General features: G+C 39.5%; 1 protein-coding gene across 2 annotated transcripts in view; it reads right to left on the minus strand.

Annotated features, from left to right (window-relative positions):
• ULK2 (unc-51 like autophagy activating kinase 2) overlaps positions 1–25,165 on the minus strand; it is a 40,637-nt gene extending 15,472 nt beyond the window's left edge. For both annotated transcript variants that reach the window (XM_057416067.1, XM_057416077.1), the window contains exons 1-15: positions 24,438–25,165; positions 23,118–23,210; positions 21,838–21,879; positions 12,563–12,595; positions 12,158–12,194; positions 10,120–10,293; positions 8,923–8,996; positions 7,894–7,995; positions 7,468–7,526; positions 7,068–7,150; positions 3,711–3,761; positions 3,218–3,306; positions 2,340–2,511; positions 1,497–1,557; positions 1,156–1,248 (exon numbers count right to left, since the gene is read on the minus strand). In XM_057416067.1, the coding sequence (XP_057272050.1) occupies positions 1,156–1,248; positions 1,497–1,557; positions 2,340–2,511; positions 3,218–3,306; positions 3,711–3,761; positions 7,068–7,150; positions 7,468–7,526; positions 7,894–7,995; positions 8,923–8,996; positions 10,120–10,293; positions 12,158–12,194; positions 12,563–12,595; positions 21,838–21,879; positions 23,118–23,210; positions 24,438–24,530 (1,256 nt within the window). In that variant the 5' untranslated portion in view covers positions 24,531–25,165. The remainder of the gene's footprint in view (positions 1–1,155; positions 1,249–1,496; positions 1,558–2,339; positions 2,512–3,217; positions 3,307–3,710; positions 3,762–7,067; positions 7,151–7,467; positions 7,527–7,893; positions 7,996–8,922; positions 8,997–10,119; positions 10,294–12,157; positions 12,195–12,562; positions 12,596–21,837; positions 21,880–23,117; positions 23,211–24,437) is intronic.
• Positions 25,166–25,518: the final 353 nt, after the last annotated feature.

Genomic DNA, 25,518 nt, shown 5'->3' on the forward strand with positions numbered 1-25,518 from the left:
CAACGTGACTATGTTTTCATAAAACCTGTAAGTCTAAGAACTGTGATGCCTGACACAATTTAAAATAGGAAATGACAATGTATTTCTAATATGTTGTACACAGCCAATCCAGAGCAAATGCATCTTTAAAGACAAACCACCCCCATTATCTGCCCTTAAACATAAAAGGTAAGACTAAAAGCTGTATTGATAGCCCATGTCAGCAGATTTCACAAACTGCGCAAAGATCAGCACAAAGTAGCAAACTTTCCTTGTGACAAGCATTTCTAAACAAATAATGCTGACTCGCGGCCCTGTAGTATTAGCATAAGCCAAAAATACACCTAACATAATAGCTTTATTCCCTATTTAGCCACTCATCCTCTTTCTATTTGTACTGAAAACATTATGAAATTCATTACTTGGTCAAATGACAAATCTAATCCTTCTGTTTAGATATTACATGAGTAGTTAAACAGCATGACTGAGCTTCACATTTTTCATTATAACACAGGAAAGATTTCAGGCACCACTGATGAATATCAGTTCTATTTCAAACTAGCAGAACTGCAGTCTACAACCATGTGGATGAAAGAGGACTTCCTAACAGTCCTGCTGATGGAAAAGCTGTAATACATGTTGAGCTCTTTCATGTGGTTTCTTTAGTATCTTGCAAGACACAAACACAATATTTACAGTACTTGCTTGCACAGAAGCTGCACCCAGTTACCAGACACAAGACAACCCAGCCACGAGACACAAATCCATGGCAACCTGGGTTTAGCGAGTTCCTCTCCTCTCACAACTACCTCTTAAAATGTACACTGCGTTCAACATCTTGACCCACTAAATGGACTGTGCTGTGCTTCATAATACCAAAAAGGACAAGTCAGTTATGTCTCTGAAGTCTCTGCTTTCAACCAGTTCAAAATTTAAACAGAAAAAAGAATGCTCTCTTTCCTTAAGGAAATCTTTTGGGATGCATCAGAACCACAAGTTAGCTATGCAACTGTCAGCTGTTAGAATGCATTTAAGTGTAGAGAGCCTGGAAAAAAACAGGTCTAGCTTCTATTTCAGTTCAGTTTCGAGTAGCCACCCACAATTAAAAAAACACACCCATACAGTAGAAAAGGACCTCTTCAAAAGAGAGGAAATCCTGAAGCCTACATCACACACCTGTTAGCTGTACCAGAAGCAGTACTTCGAGAAGAGGCTGAGGATGGTTTCTGTACAGTTCCTGAGCTTCCAGAAATAGTTAATGGTGACTGCCTATGAAGACAAAAGCCACTGTCAATAGACAGGTCTTCACATCAGAGAAACTACTTTGCAGCAAAGCTTTCTGAATTCAAGCTGTTTACATATTCACATTAAGTTTAACTTGGCATATTAATCTTTAAGATAAAGGACACACAACTATGCAAAACCCATCACTGCCAAAACCCCAGCAACCCCTTCTACAGCTGCAGTATCAATTTTAGAACATGAGACTTCTTTTGGATAAAGCTCAGCACACCTACCCTCCACACATCAAGAACTCGCTCGAAGCCCGCCTGCCAGCTGCTCCCAATGGCATATCATCTACAGTGAGCAGAAGAACACATTGAAAACCCACATCATGAAGTAGAATCTTAAATAAAATTAAATTTCCAATATTCCTGTTGTAAGAATAACCACTTCTGGCAAACTTCTGTGAACATAGAGAAGTTTTCCATAAACTGCGACCACCAACAAAAAAGTGTAAATGGGGAAGACAGAAGATTCAAAGATCAAGGCACTAATTTAGTCAAATATTTACCACAAGTTAGTGGCAGTATGCAGAAATCAGCTGAGAAGCTTCTTAGTGACACTTCAGGTTTGGACAACATTGTAAAATGGCAATGTGCTACATCCAAGTCTTTCTACTGTACAAGCCCAGTCTGACATCTCACCTTTCATGGTAAACACTTTTTTATGGTTTTACCTGCATTTGTTTATTATCTACAACTCTACAGCATAGACTATAAATGTTCAGTTTAGCCTGGAAGTAACAAAGTGCCTGCCTCCACTAAGAGGATACTTGGGCTTCTTAAAAGCAGTTGTTTACAACTGACTCTTGTTCTGCTGCCAGACCCCAATATTTTCCATGACTTTCAATCCCCTTGGCATCTTTGCCGTATCTGGCTACTCAGCTGAAGGTGAAAATGTCCCAGATGGACATAGAGGTGTACCAAACAGTTGCCCTTCAAACATTAATCAAACTAGAAATTAATTCCAATGTGATTGACATACATTTAGAAAAGAGAGAGACAAAAAATAACAGAACATAAAGGTATGTTACAAGTGGGACTTGTTTTAATATATAAAATAAGGAAGGTACTTACACGAGTGGTCTGAAGAGATATTGTGTGGGACAAGAACAAAGTCATCTGTGTCACAAGATGAGTTCTTACTACTGGTACTGGCAGAGTCTTTAGAGACCTGGAGATAGTTCGGAGGACCCAATGGAGGTGAAGACAAGTTTTCTTCTTGAATATGCTGCATGTCTGGCAGAGACTGGAGAGGGGTGGTGGAAAAAAAGAAAGTTAAAAAATAAACTGCAAATCCAGTGATTCAGAATTTAGAATTGCTCTTTGGAATATGACACTTCTAAAGTAAGAGTCATCACTAGCTTTGACAAAAAAAATCCCCACACAAAACCCCCAAACAATGTAAGAAAACAAGGCCCAAGATTTACATATTTAGAAACAGAAACTGTGTTTGAATTTGAAAATTTCAAATACTAGATACCCCTGTAGTGTCAATTTAGACAGTTCGATATTAAATAGGTTGTGAATTTAAACAGTTCAAGTTTATTCCATTATTCCTGATGATACAGATGCACCTCTTCCAAATACCTCATAAAATTGAAGTTACTAGTTTGTAACACTGTAAGGTGCCTTAGCCAAAAAGGCCAACTCAAAGATTACCTGTAACATTAATTACGTTGCAAATCACATTAGCAAATCTAAAAATCTGCTACTCTAGCACTTCATATGCGTATGTTTTCTTCTTTAACAAAGGACAACCACAAAACCCACAAAATACAACACAGAACAAAAAGGAACAAAAATGTTAATGGAATTCTAGCAGAAGAGGGGTATTACTTGCTCTGTGCTCTTAAACATGCTCTTACAGAATTGAAAGATAACATTTGGTAGCTCTGGGCTAAACATTAGAGGAATTACATTCTAGAGATTGTTCTGTAAAGCAGAGAACTTACTGGAGGAGAAGCAAAACGGCATGAAGGAGAGCTACCACAGGAACTGCCTGAGACTGAGCCTGCATATGTGGGCACAGGTACAGGGCAAGCTAGAAGAGGAAACCCCAGAGGAAAAAAAAAAAAAAATAGGAGACTGAGATTTCGAAAAGCTGAATTTCAAACAAAGTCATTTCCTCAGTTTTTCATTCATACGCCCTTATACAGCTTACAAGCACAGCACTTAAACATACAAGGGTATTTTTTAAATATCCTTAAAGACACCAAGGGTATTTTAAGTTCAGTTGAAATGTCAAAGGAACTAGTAAATAAGTATCACATTTCAGTCTAGCATAATACAAAAAAGGATTCAACACTTAGGCTTTCAACAGAGCACAACAACAGTCAGAGTCAGGACAATGCCTCATAAACACTTAGCATGATATTTGGCACATCTTTCTCCCTTCCAGCCCCCATCATTCATCATTTACACAAGTGGAAAAACAAAACTACTTACATTTTTTGACTGTTGAAATCTGATCCAGGAAAGGGTGGTTGAAAAATGCTTCTGTAGAACAAGAAACAACCACCATTGTGAGTGAATGTACAAATGACACAGAATTTACAGACTACACTGCTGATGGTGATAAATGGTTGCCTTCCCAGAATCAATATTTCAGAGCCAGAGGGTGAAGAGCTTATAAAAGATTAAAGCCTTTTATGTTATATGTTGCTATAGTATTCGGAAAGGAAACAAGTATCAATTGGATAACTTCAAACAATGGCCAGCAAAGCAAATCAGACTGAATTACTGGGGAACATCTTATGACTGCACTTAAGGAGGCACAAGAAGCCTTCCCATACTCCTCATGAAGTTGTTTCCCATGTTCAAATATGGTACTCATCAAGATTTAATTTGCTGTTCAAAACAGGCATCTCTCACATTAAACACAAAGTATTTTCACTTCTGCCTCTCCCAAGGGCTGATGTTTATTTTTGAACCCATTAATGCTGCTCCATAGGTGGCTGAGTATCACAACAGAGCAGCAGCCACTCTCCTTCCCACTCCCCACAGCAGAATACGACTTGTGCAGCTGGTTCAGAGCACAAAGCAAAATTAAACAATTCTCTACATTCTCTACTATTATACAATTTCTCTAATAATTTCCTCAGTTAACTTGTTCCTGTTACAATAGAAACATTTTGCTTTTGTTGTAAATGAATATGCTGAGGTGCACTTAATTGACTTGGAATAACCAGCTGAGTAGCAGTTTACATGGAAAGTTTTATTCTACAAGAAGGAACCTTCAGCTAGTTAGGGGAAATTGAGTGTTGGTGGAAGCCAGCTGCTGAGCTTCATGAACTTCAATGTCCTAACAGTTGAGGAAAAACAATGCTGTTCATCAGACCTAAGCAAATAACAAAGGCAAAAAAGAAAGAATCTGAGGCCTGCAGTATCTCCTCTCCCTTCAACACACTTTCTTCCACAACCCGATAAGGGAGGCAGGCTCAGCTGTAATGGAAGAACAATGTAATGATTAACTTTAACACGAGGATCAGGTGTTCTTGAGCTTTTGTACAACACCTGCTGTTCTACTTTATATTGCTGGAAGATCAACAAGATTTCCAATGCTATTTTTACTTTAACAACAGGCAACTGGGCTCAGTTACACACTCTCCCTTTCACTCCCTTTGCTAAGCACATTCCAGAGCAGCCCCTTTGAGGCCCTTTAAGTGGCTCAGCCAAGGAAAACATGACTTTCATCACTAGCTTTCTGCTTTCTATTTTTCTTTCTAAGCACAAATGCATTCTCCCACTACCACAAATAATACAGCGAATTCTCCATGTTTGAAGAAACTGTAGGGACTAGCACACCCAGAGTGCAAAGTGGATTCAATTACTCAAACTCCATGTCTGTGACATATTCATTCTTCTAGACATACAGATTTATGTATCAACCCCTGAATACTGTCATCATTTGGGATGTTTTACTCAATTATCATGATTTTTTTTCTGGTTCTGAATTCTAGTAGTTTTTACATACAGCAGCTGAGTTATGTCAGTCACATCTACACACAAAACCCCATGGCTGGCTCTCAGAAGAGCAACACCTTAATTATGCCAGTATTGATGTTTTAAAATCCAGATTACTAGAAAGAAAATACTTGATATTTCTTGGAGCAAAACACAGCAGAAGCTGAAAAGAAAAGTAGCTAGGAAAATCTTCAAAGCTTCAAGTAAAGAACTAAAATGCCTTTTGAATCCTCCTCTTTCCACAGCCTAACAAACACTGTTGTCTTATCACAAATACACAAGGACCACATGTGATGAATGAATCGATTTTGTGTACTTCTGTACTGCATCAAAACCAGGCTAGCATGCATAACTGAAGAGCAATGGTGAAGTTTCATAAGCTGAAATAAGAACTGAGCATATCTTACTTTGGGTTGCAACTCACCCTAGGATCTCAGCATCACAAGAACTAATAGCTTATGATGAGGAAAGAACTACACCTTATCTACAAAGAACATGAAAAGACTTTGAGGTTTAGGCTGTTTCTTGCCATTCCATAGATTAAACTTGATGGGTCACCTATCTTGTTGCTCTAAATGAAGCTCAGTAATAAAACACATTGCTATTGACATATAATAATGAAAAAGATACTTGTATTTAGGTAAGTTCTCTTTAACTAACTAAAATTTTAAGATTAACATTTCCTTACAGCTATGGTAAAACTGCAGTAACAAAGTGTTGTAACGTTTAAACAATCAGCATGAATAATGTGACATATAAGATGCAGCTAACAAGAACTAACAGAAGACTTAACTTTTCAGCAGTCTTTAACAAATGCTGCCCGAGTTTGCATTAAAAAAAAGTAAAAAGCCTTACTACTTTTTCAGTAGCAGGTAACCAAAACCCCAGCATTAAAAAGGCTTTTTGAGACTGAAGTGAGCAACAACCCAGCCAGCACAAAGCACACACATGTAAATTCTACTCCTGATTAACTTTGAAGAGGCAACAGTTGTAGCCAGTTTGAATGATTCAACAGTACTGACTCAAGGCCTTGAAACCTTAAGAAGTTAGCACAATGTTCTGCAACCACAGATATCCAGATAAAAAGACAAACACAGAAGTAAACTGGAGACAAACAAGTTCACTAGTTAAGAGGGTATCCCTCTAGTTTGCACTAGGTTTAAATTCCCAACTGATGCAAAACGCAGTCCTAAATAGACACTGCAGCAATGTCTAACAGTATGCAAACTTCAGCCACTTTTAGGACCTTACAAAATACAAAGATACAACTGCTGTTACTCCTGCTTTTGGGCTTAAAAGATAACAAACAGTGAAAAATACTTCACTATAATAAAGAAGTCTTCACAGTTGGCAATACCCAAGTGCAATACTGGGAGCTCGTATTTGCGTATATAAACAATTCTGATGTAATGTCACATCTCTCACTGCCAGCACTTTGTTACATTTCTGCAACCAACACCACATGGAGATCAGAGATATCTGCTCCTGATCTGAAGCCGAAACACCAGTGAAAGCAACACAAATAGAAGACTAACAGGAAATTTAAGTTCTATCTGATAATACTGAGGGGGAGGAGGCCACGACTGAAAGAATTAAATGAATTTATAACATTAAACTAATTTACAACAAAAAGTCATTATTTACAGGCATTACTTAATACTGACAGTAGTTACCTAATGATTTATTTTGGCTACTCTGCCTTCTTTATCGTTACTGAGAAGAAAAATATACTTCACTTTTCATGTAATTGGCTGTGGACAAAAGGTCAACAGTGTTATTTTGCTCACAAGAATACAACTAACAAGGAAAGTCAAGAGAGCAAAAGGAAAAATTACATACCAAAGTCCATTCTATCTTTTTGGTTTCTCTGAAGCAAACCCAACAGCAGGTCAGCCAGATAAGCTGATGTTTCCCTAGGAATACTGCACACAAGAGGAAGTAAAACATGCATTAAATTTAATGTATGCATTAAATAATGCATAGCACATTAAATTTCAGAAAGTCAGCATTCTGCCACGTCCCTGCATCTTCACTATACATACTCCATAGCTTTAGCACGTAACCCTTGCAACTCAGCAAGGTACAATAAAGGCAAGATGCAACATGAGTCACTGTTATCATACTACGTCCTTGCAAAGAGAGCAACATCAAGTATTTTTATGAATCCCAAGCATTCCCAAAGATGAAAAAAGTGTTTAGTCAACAAGCTCAAGTGACAGAAAAGGCCATGGTGACATACCTAGGAATCAAATTCCTGTTCTTTTCATAAAACATTCTCAAATCTTGAGGACTATTGGCCTGTCAAATAAAAATGTACATTATTAAAGCTCAGTTTCATGTACAAAATAGCTTTTTGTACATACCTATGCACACATACGCAAAAAGGAGGCTTTTGCATATAAAAGGAGGCATTAAAAAAGAAAACCCTAAGCACAGCAGTAACTTCAGTACTATGTATCCTCATATATTTCCTCTGGACTGAACACATGGACCTCACAGACTAAGTATGAGCACCTTCTCCCTTGGTATCATCCTCAAATAATCTGGACTTTGAACCACTGACACTACATCCAGGTATCAGTATTCACTTCTGTTTGCATGACTGGAAGGAAAAGCCCTAAGAGTTTCCATGAGACTAAAGAGGGAAAGGGAAATAAAGTGTTACCTGAAAAGGTGGCTTTCCAACAAGACACTGATAAATCACAGTTCCTATGCTCCACAGATCTGCTTTAGCATCATAATGTTGAGACATAATCACTTCAGGGGCCTGGAAAGAAAAGCAAGGTCTCAGAGGGGAAAAACAGAACAGCAAAGCCATAGCAATACAAATTCTACACTTCTATCAGAACAGTATTAACAGAAACCACTTTAAGACAAAATTAACATTTTAATTTGCATCACATGACTTGAAAGGAGACAGTTCTATCTGAAAGCTATGTTCTAAAGAAAGCATCTAACAATTAGCATGTATGGGATATGAGGTCAATTGTTATTTACTTGGTTTATGCAGTGCTCCTCATGGATAAATAACAAAGCATTTCATAAGGATTATTATTACCACCATTTTACACATACAAAAATGCACGAAGGGAAAGTCAAAATATCTTCCTGTGACCATAGAGTACAGTAGTGGTAATGCCAAAGTCGGACAGTTCAGTGCTCAAAACTGACAACCACACTAGTTAGTAAAAATTGATAGCCATTAACTTCAAATTTTTAGAAAAAACCCGAACAAACAGAACAAATCTCAAATGTGAGAGAATACATTAAATAACCAGAATGAAACATCAAGTAGCTTTTTAACTTCTAGTCTGTATTTGATCACTTTTGATTTTCTTAGAAACTGGAAATGAGATAATGCCTTATTTTCGAGGGGAAAAATATGTTAAGTGGGAATGAAACCACTTCACAGGAAAAAAAATAAAAATGCTAGGATGTATTGCCTTTTAATTCTCCAAGATTTTTCCTCCCTGCATTGCTAAGGGATGTTCAATGACTCTGATTTTAACAATTGCGATCCCCACATCACAAGAAAACAGGCGCTAGTAAAACTACGGGAAGGTGAACTGCATGCTGACCCAAATACTTCTGAAGCAGTATTAGGTATTTGCCAATCTGCAAGCAGTAGATTATTCTGCTCTAGTAGGAAAATGTTTGAGATAAGCAACATAATCTGAAATATACTGTCACCTACCATATACATAGGGGAACCACACAGAGTTGCAGCCATCATGTTGCTATGCAGATAACGAGCAAAACCAAAGTCAGCTACATAAAGAAACACATTTGTCAATGAAAAGAATTTTCAGATTTTTAGAGTCTAAAAATTGTCTGTCTTACTGAAATCTGCTACAATTACCAGCTAGAGAGAAAAAAGACACGTATAATATATAGCTAACTACATGGAACAGTAAAATCTATGTTCCACTGAAAGAATAATGTATTATCTTCCAAAGAGCAAGCCAAGAAACAGCAGTGGCATAGTTTGCACAAACTGCTGTTCCACCATCTCCCAGCTGCAGAGAATGCTGTCTGGCGTCAGCAGGAAAGGATTAAAGTCAGTGGCTAAATATAAATGGTTCATTAAGAGTGATGAATATATAATCTGCTCCAGTGAAATCATATCAGGTAGAAGTTTAAGAAGGCAAGTTTCCAGTGCCTGAATTTTCCACGTAGGCAAAAGCATCTGAAACTATCAAGGAAGGACAGCAAGGGAAGTAAGAAGTTTTGTCTCCTCTGTGCTGCTCAGAAGATGGACTGAGTTGGAACAGACCTCAGATTTCAGCTGAGCAAAAGCACAGAAAGTAAACTTGTTTAAAACAAGGTATTTTTAAACAGACATTTTAACAGACAACGAGAGGTTAAAATGCCTTAAGTGTCCTCTGAAGAGGAGTTTGGTAGTATCCTAAACAACTGACATCTCCCCCCATTTACAATGCCAAACCTTCTTCTGTCAAAAATAGGTCAAAACCTGCATTTCTAAACTTCTCAAATAACCCTTAGGAGGGTCTACCACAAAAACACCCCCAGCTGAAACTGAGACTGGATTCCTGTATGCATACACATTGAAATGGACTAAAGGCTACTCAAAGTTTCAAAGGTTACAGATTTACATCCAATTAAAACAGCTTAATACTAGAAACATCAGCTAAATAGGTTTCTTTTTCCTGCAGATTTACTCAAAAAGGTCTTTATGACTCCATCCTTCTTATACTGAGAATCTGTATTACAGCATAAAGCTCATCATTCTAGACTTACTGCCTGATTTGCATAAATTTAATACACACCATATCCAGTACACCCTCTGTGCTTTCAGTACAAAGACACTTCAGAGCAGGAAAACAATCCAACAGTGATAATTCACCATTACATCAGAGAAAAGCATATTTACCTATTTTAATACGTATCCCACTGACACTTGACTTCCTACGACTGGCGTAAGACAACAAAATATTCTGTGGTTTAAGATCCCTGTGAATGATTCCTTTACTGTGCAGAATGCGCATTGCTGCTGCAATCTGCTGGAGGAACACACGGATGGTGTCTTCACTAAGAGTTCCTTTAGCTGGAAATAAAACATACACATTAACAGATGAGAAAATAAGTATCATTATCTTTGGGCAAAAAGCAATAAACTTCACAGTGACTGACTGTGAGAACAATGAAGACAATCAACCCATAGCGAATTACATTCAGAACATTCCAGTCTTCAGTGTTTTCTTATACAGGTATATACTCCCAACAACATACACATCTCCATAGTCTTACACTAGTTACACTACTCAATGATCTGGGTTTATAACAGTTTATTCAACATTGTAGCATAATAATTAAAAAGCCTCTCAATCACCATTAAATCCTAAACTTACCAAAAAGGCAAAGGAGCCAAGAAAATAAAAGAACTTCACAGTTTAGAACATTAAATGTATCTACAGTCTTGTTACAACCTGAAGCCACAAAACCTGTTCTTTAAAAAATTATTATGGGGATGCAAATAACCACTCTGCTAAACAAAATTTCATCCATGATAAAATTTATTTGGAAGGGAAAGAATACGATGTATTTTTGAAAGTCTCCTCAGAAGTTATTACCTCACTCTGCGGTATGAAAAAGCACTGAACACAGGAGCTGGATTATACTGTACGAGTCTTTCAAAGGATTTTAAGAGAAGTGAATTAGGCTTTTAATATGCACAGTTACCATAACAATAGCTGTTCACAGACAGATTCCTTCAACATACTGAGATACAAAGGCAAGTAGAAGAATATTTTCATCAAGAAAAATAGGAAGGTTACCATCTCTGCTCAAAATTTTGTTTGGAATAAGAACTGATTTGTCATGATTCTATAACTTGTGTCTTCCCTTTGGGCAGAGCCACATTGAAGGGCAAAATCACTTCTAAACCAGAAGTGCCTCTTTGTAGAAAGTGTTATAAGTAATTCAGTATTTCTAAGTGCAGATCTTGGAAAAGAAAGCAGGTAGAATCAAAACACTGGGAGCAGCCCCCAAACCACAACTTTAGTAATAGAAACCCACATATTTTTCCGCATGCTATTTATAGAATCATAGAATAATTAGGGTTGGAAAGGACCTTAAGATCATCTAGTTCCAACCCCCCTGCCGTGGGCAGGGACACCTTACGCTAAATTGTATCACCCAAGGCCTTGTCCAACCTGGTCTTGAACACTGCCAGGGATGGAGCATTCACAACCTCCCTGGGCAATCTATTCCAGTGCCTCACCACCCTAACAGGAAAGAACTTCCTCCTTAGATCCAATCTAAACTTCCCCTGTTTAAGTTTTAACCCGTTACCCCTTGTCCTATCACTACAGTTTCTAATGAAGAGTCTCTCTCCAGCATCCCTATAGGCCCCCTTCAGATACTGGAAGGCTGCTATGAGGTCTCCACGCAGCCTTCTCTTCTCTTCTATTTATAGTTAGTTACATCTTCTCTCTCATTTACAAATAAGGAAATATTAAATTCAACTGTTTCAAAAGCAGTGGCAAAAGCAGTTTCTGCTTGTGCATTATTTTATTCACCTTCATTGCTACATTGTGGATTTGAATTTCAATTATGAGTGGCATTTAAACACACTATTTTTAAGCAAATGCAAAAACCTTATGGCTCCCTGCAGCTTCAAAATTTAGTTTTCAAGTTACCAGGGTGGCACACAAACACAAACAGCACTCTGCTGCTGACCTTGACTGAATAAAACACTCAACAGATTCCTGGTGAATTTATGAAGAGGGGACTCGAGAAATCACACCAGAGTGAACATGCATTGTAGTATTATAGACATTTCATGAACAGAAATATATTTAAAAGACAAGCCAAAATATCTTAAGAGAAACATCAGCAGATTACAGGAATACAGAATATAAGCATGTAATGCAACAGCTTCTGAATAGGGAAATATAGTGATCAATTACCTTGTAAGTAATCTGCCAAATCCCCACCATTGCAGTACTGTTAAAAAGAAAGGTTTTTATTCAAAACACAAATACTGAAACTTTCATTGTATTTTTTATTTTGTAATCTTTCAATGAAAATGGAAATATCTCTTTCAGCTGCTTGCCTTAAAATTGTTTTGTTGATTATCTATAATTAATAATTTGAGATGTAACACTTCATCAATACTTCTAGTATCAGAACATTAAATGGAATACTTTATGGAACAAACGCTGCTAATTTAGCACTGCATAGGAAGTAAATAATCTAGTTTTCAGAACTACTTGCTTTAACAAGTCATGGTTCTTTTGCAGCTGTGCAAAGACGTTTTGTCTAAAAAACACCTTTATAATCAGCCAGAAAGAAACATGTATGTTAACATATACCTCCATTACCAAGAAGACAGAATTGGGCATTTCCTGAAAGAGAAGAAGAACAAATCCCATTTAAGAATATGACAAGACAAAGCCTTCAGCACCTGCATTAACCAAGTGTAACATGAAATTTTTTTCAATCAACTGAGACACCTCATGTTAAAGTCACTGTTTTAGAGGGTAGCAGATACATACATTCCCTACTATTAAATACTATGCCTTTTCAAAAACATTAGCATTTGTAAAAAGAAACTACCAGGCAACAAATATCCTGAAGACTAAAGCTATCATTTGAAAGAGCATCATACAGTAAGTAACATCAGTTTCCGCTGTATGTCACTCCCCCAGCTTTCAAGTGCCAGTAATATTTAGTCACAAATGCTGGACAGAGTTACAAACCATAAGCAAGACAATGTGGCTATGATAACCAGCTTTCTAAGGAGGAAATCCAAAGTTACATTCCTTGCTTCTGGGTAAAACAAGCTTTGGTTCTCCCATCTGACAGGCCAAAGGCCAGGCAGAAATCACAGCGCAGTTAACCGTCTGGAATAAACCCAAATACTATTTTGCAGTATAATTACTTCAGGAGTCATGCATACTTCTGCAAAGTATCTCCCTCAGAAAGTCACTGGCAGAAGCACGTCCCTGCCACGGATCTAAATGCCTTATGGCAAAGGTGCAATTCGTTATGGCAGCCCTACTGAGATTTTCCAAAGCGCTGACCTCCTTTGACCTAACCTGTTTGCAACCTGAATTCCCTCTCTTGTAACTGGGTAGAAGTTACTGAAAGACAGATTAGCCAACTTCTACTGTAAATTATCTACACATGCCACAAAAATGCAGTAGAAATATCTGTGCTTAAACCTGACCCTAACAAGAACATTCACCTTTTTTACAACTACTTATTTTGTGTGAGGGAAGAAGGAGCCTACCTGTCTATGCCAATAACCAACATCATTTTCCACAAAGCCTCCTGCATATAAGTTCTGTTGCGCCTACAGCTGGCAACAAAACGAAGTTGAGAACACTCGGAGATCTTTTATAAACTAAAAGCATTTTTCCCTGTGAGCTGACTGAGTAAGACAGCAAGAACACAAAGAGAAGCAGAAGGAAACATAAGGACATACAATAAACAGGATGATGGTTTTAGTTGCATGGTATGTTACCTCCCTTTCAGTTTAAAAATAAACAAAGGATTGACAGTTTGTGGGAAAATATGTTTTTAAGACAGTTGAAGTAAAATACCAAGACAGCAAAACACACAAGGCCAGGCATATACCCCAGCTCAAAGTGGAAATGTAGTCAGTCTGACTGTATTCTGCTAACTAGTGACAAAAAGAAAGTCAAAAGGGACACTGCAAGGCAAAACAAAAGCTGTGAACTTAAGTCACCTTTCTCAGTGCTTGTGTTAAAGCTTCAGTACATGTTCGCTTTGGCTGACCTGGCAAGAACTAGCACAAGAGTACCATTTTCAAGGGCTCACTAACAGATCAGACTAGGAAGCTTGGAAAGAAAAATAAAGAAAAAATGGGCCCATAGGCCCAGGTGAAGGAAACCAAAGACCTCAACTATCACATACAGCACACGGATGGCACAATCCATTAAAACAGATTTCTACTAAACCATCACAGATACAGGTATCACTACAGATAACTGTACCAAGTTCAGTTCAAGATGAACTGGCTGTTTTAAGGTTAATTCAAGACTGTATTAGGCTGCTTCGCTTTCAGGAAGCATTTAGTTTAGCCACTCTTGTCTGTGTTACAGAAATGCATTTGAGGTTCTTTCCAGCTCAGAGTATCAAGGACATTACAGATCTGTTTACATCTGGAAATTAGCCTCAAAGAAAGCAAGTTTCTAGGAACATTAGTCAAACCTGTCGGGAATGAAAGGCAAACTCCAACCAATACAGACTATTAAAGCAGCAGTAGATCAAATTTCAGAAGTCCCAATTGTTCAATGTTTCTGTAACAGCTGTGACCAATGCAAACCATAATTTGCAATCCTATAAATGCCCCAAAACCTAAAGTGTATACATTAAAGCAAAAAAAGGATAACTACTTGTTCTGTAAATTACTGAAAATATGTAATGATAAATGTTGTTTCTTTCTACATAGTTCCTTTGCAACATCTCACAAGACAGAAACTCACTCTTTTTAAGGAACCCCAAGGATGACAAACAACAACTCTGAGATCCCCATTTATTGAACTAAAAACTCTGCCAACTGCAGAGCATGTCACTTAAAGGACAACTGTGATATGTAAAAGAATAATGCAGCTAAGAAGCATGGAAACTGCCTGTTTTCCAGTGACAAGAAAGAACCCCAGCTAATGGATTTCCACCCAAACATAGCAATCCCATGAATCAGAAATAGATGTTCCACAGCGTCAGTGCCTCCACTACACAACAGTCTCTGTACAAAACCAGCAGCTTATGGCAGTATGTAATGCTCGGCTCACAACAGACATTCATTCATCTCAAAACTAAGAGAATGTGTTTTCTGGATTCCCCTGGAAAGTCCTTTCAAATCAAACTGCTCTCTTCAGAAACATGGAGTTGATGATTTGTCCTGCTGTACTAACCCCCACCTGCTTAAAGAAAGCCACTAGACTTCCCCCCAGTAGAATCATTCATCTTATTTTGACCAATATTCTTGATTTAAAGTAATCAAGCAAGTCACTTGGTTAAAGTCATACTAAGAATTAGAGTGTTTCCTTTTGTAGCTCGGGTAATTCTTTTTTACTAAATCAGATGAGATTAGAGGTTTGACAAAGAGATTGTCCCAGACCAGTCAAAAGTCCTTCCTCATTTGTATTGCTAAAGTAATATTTGGCACATTCCTGGTACCAAGCTCCCCAGTCACATCTCATCTCAACTTTAACACATAACCAAACACTTTTCAATATCCCACCAATGCAAATGTTAGTTCACAACAGCTGAAGTGTTCATCCCTCAGATTTTGCATTACAGTTCTTGGCCAGCCTGACTGTGAATGTGATCTCCATTTTGGGAATACACTCAGAAGACACAAGTTAATTCTGTAGACATACATTTCCCTCCTAAATTATTCTGCTGAAAACTAAGCCTATCCCTATTATCATTCCCTAGACTTGTGATTGCTGTTGACTTGCTAAGCAAAGTGCTCAAAAAAGAAAAGACTAGTAAATCAGCATGTTTCAGACCTATCGTGCAGGAATAAAGCTGACCTAGCAAGCTGTTCTAAACTGCTTCTTGAAATAAGCTTTTGAATATTTACATCGATACACAGATCATAAAATTACTGCAGCTGGAGTTATTCTCGCCTACACTTCTACCTGGAAAAACAATGAAGCAAAACAAATGTATGCTGTGTTGCAACAATTACAGAACAGTTTTGCCCAGCATGCCTTGCTTTGTTGCTTGAAATTTTCTTGACAAAACCCATTTTTGCTCCCTATTCTGAATCTAGGTTTGAACTTCTAAGTTGAAGTAAAAGATGACAAAGGTTAATAGGGAAACATTTTACAATTCTGAAAGCTTACAGATAAACCTAATAGAAAGGGATTAAGAGGCAACATATTTGCCAAAATTTGCTCTGTTTTAATCCCAGTAGTCTCAGGGGATGTGAAGTTCCAATCCAAAGCACAGGCTCAGCACAGCAGTTCCATTTTAAAGCCATTAATCGAAAAAGAAGTCAAAACATGCATGGTTACTTCTGACAGCTGTTGCTAGAACTCTGGTGTACTGGCAGAAACATACTCTAGATTTCTTTTGGGTTAGAAAGTCCTCTTTTAGAACAAGTTGAAAGTCTGCAGGGAGCTCTTGGTGAGCAGCCAAAGCTGAAACTGTGGCAAATAAACAGTTAATATGCTTCTGTTTGAGGCCTGTAGATTCTGGTTAGCTGGAGTTCATGAGAGTTAACCTGAAGGCTTGTGCACTGCTGTTATCCAACTGATTTTCTGATGTGTTAATTTGGGCTTTATTTGGAGCTTTTTTAATTTTATTTTTTTTGGTTGTGGGGTTTGTTTTCTGGGTTTTTTGTCTGGTTTTCTCCCCCCGCCCATTAAATTAATTTGGCAGAAATTCTAATGATTTAGTGAAAAAATGACTGGCCCAGATCTTTTTAGGGCTGTTTCTTACTGTATTACAGATACTCTGTTTACTTTCTGTGTGCACCACAGCAGCAACTTCTACCATGTTCAGCTCCCATAATGCAAAGGACTGAACATTTCGTTAGTTGTGACTAAATGTTAAGTCTTAGACTAAATGTCACTTGACATGTGCCTGTAGGATTCAAATAGCATGCATGCTGCCAATTATTTACATAAAAGAGCAATCAGCCATGGAGAAATGTACCACAATAGCCAATCATTCATTTTCTGTTATGTGAAACATTGTACTTAACTAACACATACGGGAGGTAGTGAAAGAGACTGGCCTGCTGCACAACACAAAAAAAAAGGCAAAACTGTTGACAGCACACTAAACATTTACCACACTCACATACTAGATCATCTGAAACAGTTTTGAAATACAAATTACAGCATCTAGGCACAGCGGGTAAGCTAAGGACAATGTAGTAATTCCAACTCTTTGGTTCTGGTGGCCAAATCAAATTCCAACTGGTTGTCCCTAACCTTGAACGCCTACACTGGCATCATTCCTTGCAGCCCAATATTGTCGCAACCAACCTTCCAGCTAGCATCAGCTGCCAGGTAGTATTTCAAAATCTTTACTATTTCTACAGGGCAGGATTTTTCTTTTTGCCTGAAAACTTGTCTGAACAGCATGTTTTCACATGACTATTTCCACACACAGTGAGGATGGATACTGGAGAACACAGTGGACTTACAGAGCTGAGGGAAAATAAAAATATACTAAGATGTCCTCTTTCAAAAGACAACAGTTCAGAAACAGCTATGATGAAAGTATGGAGGCAATCAAAGCTGTGAGATACCAAAAACAAGAGCACACACCAGAACACTTGAAGCAAATGACTCAAGAAACATGCAATACTAGCAGACCAACTGGAGTCCTTGGTTCAACCAAACAGCAAGATTTAATTCCCACTGGTAAAACAACAGGTACAGATAGTATAGTTTGTTCCACAGCATCCCAAGAACTCAGAGGTACCTGTGTATAAGTAAAGGCTGAGATGCAGGTACCAGAAGGACCACTGGATTTGCTCTCATAGGTTTCACTGCTGTCAAAGACAGCAGAAGCAGATGCAGTTATTTTGTCTGCTATGTAGCAACAAGCTAAGGCAAGAAACAATTTCTGTTCAGATACTGTTTCTCCACTAACACACTAGAAATTAGTTATCCTCAAACTACTGTTCAAATAGCAAACTTCAGACTCCATACAGTGGAGACATTAATTCATTCTAAAATGCTATCTCCAAGGTAAGTTACAGCTTTCATTCTGATTGCTGACATTCAAAAGAGGTTTTGAATTAAATTATTCGCTAAAACAGGCGCTGTCCGGCACTATGTGAGAGATTAGTTCTACCCAGCACACACTTGGGATCATGAACGGCACAAAACTGTAAATTCATGTCCTAACTATAGCACATTCCAAATAACTCACTGATACCTTCATACTTCAGTATAATACTTTATTCAAGGACCTCAAAGTACTTCATGCTGGTGAGTTAGAGGTTCTTTTAGGTTCTTTTTGTTTTTGAGAAACAGTGGGCTCCATTTCCTCAATTAACAGGATCCAAGATCAATCTTCTTTTGCAGGATGAATGACATCCCACAACACCACCAAGGGAAAAGAGCTGCACTCTTATGCCATTTGAGAGATACAGGATTTTTTTTTTTTTCTTGAAAAAAAAAAGACTACCAAAGTCTTGATCAAGAAGATAAATAAAAATAGGTCTCAACAGGTTACGTCTTGCTATCCATTGATTATAGCCTGGGGTGTTTTAGGCATTTCACTTTGTGAAAAAATTAATCTCGCATTTAGAGGTGAGCTGCTTATATTTATCTTTCAGAGCCCTACTGCTGCAAAACATCTGCCTCTCACAGATGAAGAGTTCATACTTAAGTTTATATGCACAAATGTCTTCATGCTTAGAACCAATGGTCTCCACACCCAGGTGTGCAGATCCCCAGCCTTCTGAGATGGCACAAGCAACAATGGTATGCAGTGCTCCTCTGCTCACATCAAATGCTGAACTGCAGCTCAAACCTGCCAGTGTTGCATGTAAACACCTCACAGAAATCAAGGGCAATTATTGTGCTGGCACCAGAACAAAAGATTTTGATGCCAACCAATGCACACACCAATTCATTTGGGTGTGTCTTTGGATGAATGGCATTTCTAGTAATTTATCTCAGAGCACCCTGTACACACAAAGTAACCTATCAAAATGGTGTTCATAGGAGCTGAAGCAACAGCAACATATAGAAGCTTTTAAAATATTCATATACTCTCCACAGAATGGTTCACAAATTCTCCTTAGATCTAATTAAAACCTAATAGCATATGTCTCTTTATTACACTGATAAATGTTCATATAAACAAACAGATGAAAGAGAAGGAACCTACCTCCCGTGAAAACAATTCCAAATTAAGTCTTTTGCAATATGTAAAATAACAACTACCCTTTCATTCTCAAAAGATATATTCCAAATTGCTATGCAGGGATACAGTTTTAATCTCAAAAGTACTGCCATTAAGTACAAATAATTCCATTTACTATTATGAGATGTAAAAATATTTCTTCTTCATTGCAATTAATTTACACATTTTTATTTAGTTTTGCCACTTACATTTCACACCATCTTTTCTATCTGGAAACTTGGTGCAACAACCAGTTCTTGGATTATTCAGCTAAATGGTTTGCCAAACAGTACGTCTGAAACATGAGCTTTTTCTTACTTCAAACTGTCTAAGGTTAAGGAAAACTTCAGACCAATAGAACTACAAAAATAAAACAAGACTCCCAGTCATACTGAGATCTTCCCACTGTGACAGACTCCACTGGCTCCAGCATTGAGGCAAAAAAAAGTAGCTTCTGCAACTTAAAAATTGCTTGAAATCCTAAAGTCTTATCTGCTGTACTATATCAGCATGTCCACAGTATTGTGGCAAACACAAAAGGGCAGTACATGCTAGAACATGAAATGCTGAAGAAAATTAGTAGGTGTAACAGCCTAGTAGACATGTAAATGGCTTGCATAGTGTTCATTCTTGCTGGGTTATAAATTAATGTAATCATACAAGTTAATGATGGATAATATTTCACAAACACAGCCCTGTGCAGGACGGGAAAAGCTTACTTATGCAAGTGTCACATTCTTCAGATCATATTTTGTAAAGCAATTTCTTCTGTAGATGTAGCATCATACTGCCAGGCTTTATGTTTTCCATTAACGTGTCTGAAATATGCCCAAGGTATGAGACACAGGTTTTCCCTTCTCTTCAACTGCTGATTTTATTTAAATGCAACAGTCAGTGACAAGCAGCAACATTACCTTCTCAAATGAAGAGCACAGGACTGATCATTCAAGAAGTCCTGTCACTCTACAGCCACACAAACCTGTGGCTGAGAAGCATAGAAGTTATGTTTATAAATAACCTTTAGGTAAAGAAACCACAAACAAGTGTACAGCTCTGCCCTCTCTTCCCTTGTGGATGCTCTATGGGTAGATCAAAAGAAGAAAGAGCTTTTCCAAGGCTTAGAAGACACACAATGTTAAATCAGCAAAATACATACCTAGTCAACTACCTGCAGTGCAAAGCTTGGAAAGTAATGCTTACATATAAATAACTGTAAATGATAAATCTGAAATTCAGCTGCTTACTCACACACCAACGCCCTCAGTCAACAATTCAAGCTTCTTTTAAGATATCTGGATATACTAAATTTAGGATGCTGAGAGATAATTTCCAATTAGCAATAGTCAGGAAAACCTGCACTTTCCCTCTCAGAGCAGCTCATATCACATGAAGTCCTCAGCTCTGAAGATCCAGGAGAGAGAAGAGTCTATACATCCAAATGGGAAGTTCTGATGTACAGTTCATGTTGGTACAAAACTGGTGTTCATGTAGCAAAGCCAAAAGAATTTAGTACATGTCCTGCAGCACTATACACAGCAAAACCTGAGCCTGCCATGCATGTGTCATGTGAACACAGATTTCTATAGCTACAGATACATACCTACACATAAGCTGAAAACCTTTAAGGGTGCAAATGTGTGAAGTCAGAAAATACTGAAAAACATAAAAATGTCTATTTTCCATTCCTGTAACTGTGCACTGCCTAAGGATGGTTCTTAATTTTTTTTTTTCTTAAATGCAACTCTGCATTTAAGATTAGAATTGAGCCCAGGAGATAAATACATAGTTCTTATTCAAGCAGAACAAATGGCTGTATAACCTACATCACATTTAGCTTTATTCAACACTTGCAGGCCTTAGGATAAAATCTACTTCCTACCAAGTAGAATACACCACCCTGGACAGGCCAGAAAACCAACTCCTTCACCTTACCAGTTAAGATCCTGGGCATAAAGAGAGGCAGACATTATGAACGAAATGAAGCCATTTAATTCTTATTTCTCGTACTTGAAAATATCCAAATGTCTGCTTGGTTTTTATACTTTATCCTGGCCTCTTGAACAGACAACAGCAATAGATACAGGTGTGACTGTGGTCTTCCACTTCCTTCAGTTCTTCCTCGCTGTTATACAGAGCTACACAATACATTTCCTTATTACAGAGACCTCAAGGATGCTACTCCTTTTCTATATAGTATTTTAAGTTATGTTGACTTCTCAATGTCACTTGCTTCAACCATCCAGATCAGCTCCTACTAGTACGTTTTCCTTCAGGTGTATTCAGCCATTATTCACAAACACCCACTTTCCAATTAAGTTATAGGGCCAAGGAAACTAGGCTAATTCAGGAAATTAGTTAATGCCACTGATCAAGCTCCCAGCCCAGCCAGCTGATTCTTTTCCTCTGGAGACAGGACCAAACTACACAAAGAGCCTCTGCAGAGCTTCTCAGGCTGCCGCTTGTCCCTGCTGCCTGGCAGTAAACTGTATTCTTCATGGCTTTCTATCCCAACAGTGCATCCTGCTTATTAGAAAGAGCCAACACAAAGTAAGTGCGTAGTGTGTTAAAGACAAGACAACTCCCCCAACACTGCTAGGGAACTGAATTTCTTTTTCCAAATACCAGACTGATCATAGCAACAAAATATGTGGCCATTCAAAATTTTCTACTCAGTAAGCATACATATGCATTGTATTTTCATAAATAAATTTTAATGGAAAGGCATCAAAATATATTTTACCTGGACATCATAAAGAGCTACAATGTTCTCATGCTGAAGTTCCTGTAAAACAAAATATCTGCATTATGAAAATGACCTGTTGTCATTATTATTATTCTTTTAAATTTATTATGCTAGGTGATAATTAAAGAGAACCAAATTTTACACAGGAAAGCAGCATCTGGTTTAGACCATGTGATGGAATTTGGAGAAAATCCCGGCTGTTTAGACAATATTTACAGAATAGGAAATTAGGCAATATCTTCAGAGGTCATAAAAACATCTGGCTGCAGAACTTATTTTCTACATCTTGCTACAGGAAGTACTGATCCTTCATTGAACACTGAAAACTTCACTAAATTTAGTCTCACACATTTCCCACTCAGCAGAGTTACCAACTCTGGTTCAAGTCAACTGCACCATTTTGCAATGAAAAGGAAATCAAACCAAGTAACACCAAATAAAATTCACAGGTCAGCTCAAACTAACTGTAACTGCTCAAAATAACATGTGTCTTCGCTAAATACTTGCAGCACACTAATATATCAAACACTGCAATTTCTAATGTGTAACAAATATACTAAAATATATATATGTTAAGTGTATAAAACAGTGATGTATCTCAAGAAGCTTGGAAACATGCAAAGAAAGCAGCACTGATTATTACTGCAAAACTATCTAAAATGAGACGTGGTGAAGTTCAGAGAGTGGAGAATGACAAGAGACCATCCGAGGAGACATTCCCATAAAACAGCACTGAATAACTGATGCTCCATTTTTTCGTTCATTAGAGCCACACTACACATTTGAATCAATTAACACACCTCAGAAATGGGAAGACTGCTTCAGGAATTAAATTCAGCATGGTGATTTAGCTTTCAAGGCATCTTTGAGCAAAGAAGGTAAGGAAAGATCAAAGACTGAAGTTTCACCCTCAGCTATGACTTTTGTTGCATGCACTGCCTGGGAAAGGTGCCACATCAGCCATTCTGAAGGGCCAAATTTTCTACCTGTGCAATAAGCAAAGCACAAAGACTGGTTCTATAATTTTCTACTTTTAACTACAAAATCATGCCCATAACCCATTCTGAGACCATTTCCAGATGAAAAAGTATCTTTTTTTTTCCTTTTTTTTTTTTTTAATCTTGGTCTTTTTAGTTCCGAATTTCTCCTGGAACTAACAAAAGAAACAAACAGCAGAACAGCAAATACTGTGATACCACCCATGACCTGAAATGAACTAGGGCAAAAATCTCCTTTTCAAGTAAAGAAGCTTTAAAAATCACTGCAAATTAACATACCTTTAAGATTTTTATTTCTTTTCCAAGTAGGATTTGTGACTTTGACAAGTTCTTTTTGTTAATACTCTTTATGGCTACTTCCCAATCAGTTTTCTGGAAGCAAACAAGCAAAAAAGTATTGTCAGTTTTCTATTGGTTTTGACTTTAACCACTATCAACTACCTAGTAAAGAACTGGAGGAAAAAGTTGTGAGATCACCCCTACTCTACCCACCAGTGACTGCATCACATGACACCATCAAGAACTATTTCATTCCACAATAGCTTAGACAGCTATTAAAATCCAGCTGCAGCTACACTGCACGTTCATGGGTTCCAAAGCATTTAAGAAACAGAAGTAGCAGGTAATCATATCCCATTTATTTTTCTTTTGTATTGGTGCTATGCATCTGCTTTTTAGTCCTCTCTCAATGATCCAGTTACTTTCACTCTCCTGTAAGGACTTCCCATTTTCATCCTTAAGCTCTACAGCTGAAAACTGCACAAGAAAACACCTCTGTTTTTTTTAAGTAAACTTCTGTATTGTCTATTTATACATTATCTAAAAATAAATTTATTATTTGTAAGGTGGGAGCATCTCCAGTGGCCTTTAAAGTTTTTGTTTTCCTTTCCTCCCCTTTCTTTAACTCAAAAATCACTGCCCTGTGCCTCTCCAAGTCGCGAGTGCTGCCCCAGTGCTCCAAGATGATAAATCTGAAGAGTTGTTTTCTGGAAAGCAGAGCACTTTAGGCACCAACACCAGAATAAACTCTCACAGCAGCAAGAAACCATAACCAACTATGAATATCCAGAGTGATTAGCAAGCCATGCCAGGAAACCAGACACCTCTGAATTTAAGAGATCTTCTGCCAATCCCAAAGGAGACAATTTTCCATTAGATCCCTCGTTATCCAGCGAGATAAACATGAACCTTCAGACAAACAAAGGGCTCAGCCTCCCACAGAGCTGCAACTCTCCACTCGCCGTTATGTGAGGGAGCTACCAAACAGCAGAGAGGAGAGGTGGGAATGCAGATAGGTTGTTACGGGAGAAAAAGGAGGTTTTTTGGAGGCCGGGAGCCGGCAGCTCAGCTCTGGGGCTGCAGCAGCGGCAGGCCCAGCCCCAAACCCCGGTACCCAGCCCACCCCGGCCCGGTCCTTCTTATTTCTCCCCAAACACACAAATCACGACACAACTCCCTCAGAGAACACACACCCCCCAACCATCGCTACCCACCGGGAGGGGCTCCTGATAGCTGCAGCTCCGCGGAGCGACCCCGACCCCAGCCCGGGTTGTGTAATCGGCCCCGCTCCGGCTGCGAGCAAAGCCCATTGCTATTTACCTTGCGGTGGCGACCTTTGAAGACCACAGCAAAGGCTCCATGTCCTATCAGGTCCTTCTTGCTGTACTCAAAGTCCCCCACCACCTCCATCATCCCTCAGCGGGGCATGAAGCCCCCGGGAAGGAAGAAGGGAGGGAGAGAAAACAAAGGGGGTCTTCCTTCAGCCAAGGCAGCTACAGCCGCCTCACAGCAACCGGCGGCGGGGTAGGAGTCTGCCCCTCTCCTGGCTGCCCCCGGCGGCGGGAGCAGCTCCTCTCATACCGCGGGGGCAGCCGCAAACCCCCAGCCCGGCGGGGCTGCTGCAGGGCGTCTCCGAGGCGAGGGGCTCCGTCTGGCATGAGGGCAAGGCGGGGAAGGAGCAGAGCTGGGCGGGGGGGGGAAGTCTCTCAGGGGCCAGGGAAGAGGGGACAGTGCGGCATCGGCGCCGGGACGAGGGGCCTTCTCAGCGGGGAAGGGGGCTCCGCGCCCTGCCACTGCCCGTCCCCATGGCCCCGCCACAGCGGGGGCTGCCGGCGCCGCGGCCCCCCTCAGGGACCAAGCCAAGCATCCAGCAGGGCGGTGGGAAGGCGCGGCCCGCGGCTCCGGGGGTGGCTGTCGCTGTCACCGCCGCACTGCCCGCTGGAGGGGAGAACGCTACGAAGGTGCACCCGGAGGTCTCTCAGGCCGTCACCGCCTCCCTGGGGCTCCTGCCGCTCCGCCAGCACCTCCCCGAAAACACAAATCACACCAGCCCCAGCTCCGACTGCCCAGACCTCCGCGCCACCTCACGCCTTTTATAGGTTGCATCGCGCAGGCCCCAGCGCTCGGCTGCTTCCGCCGGCGACTAAAGAGTGCCTCACCCTGTTTAACCCGCCGGGAGCGCGCCGCGGGGTCCCTCCGCCGCCCTCCCCTCAGCAGCGCTGCCCGCCGTGGTCCCAGGACCGGTCCCTGTCCTCTCCTCAGGGAGGACACAGCAGCTCAGGCCCTGGGGACCTGCCCCCCTCCTCACCGCAGAGCTGGGGTAGAAGCCAACCGTGTACTGAGCCCCTCACGCCTCGCCGTGGCTTCCAAGACTTGCTGCGTTCCACTTCATCTGCTTTCT

Source organism: Pezoporus wallicus, unplaced genomic scaffold (genome assembly GCF_028554395.1).
Source record: "Pezoporus wallicus isolate ANWC-B61680 ecotype Strahan unplaced genomic scaffold, APGP_CSIRO_Pwel_v1 contig_8517, whole genome shotgun sequence".
In the NCBI taxonomy this organism is placed as follows: domain Eukaryota; kingdom Metazoa; phylum Chordata; class Aves; order Psittaciformes; family Psittacidae; genus Pezoporus; species Pezoporus wallicus.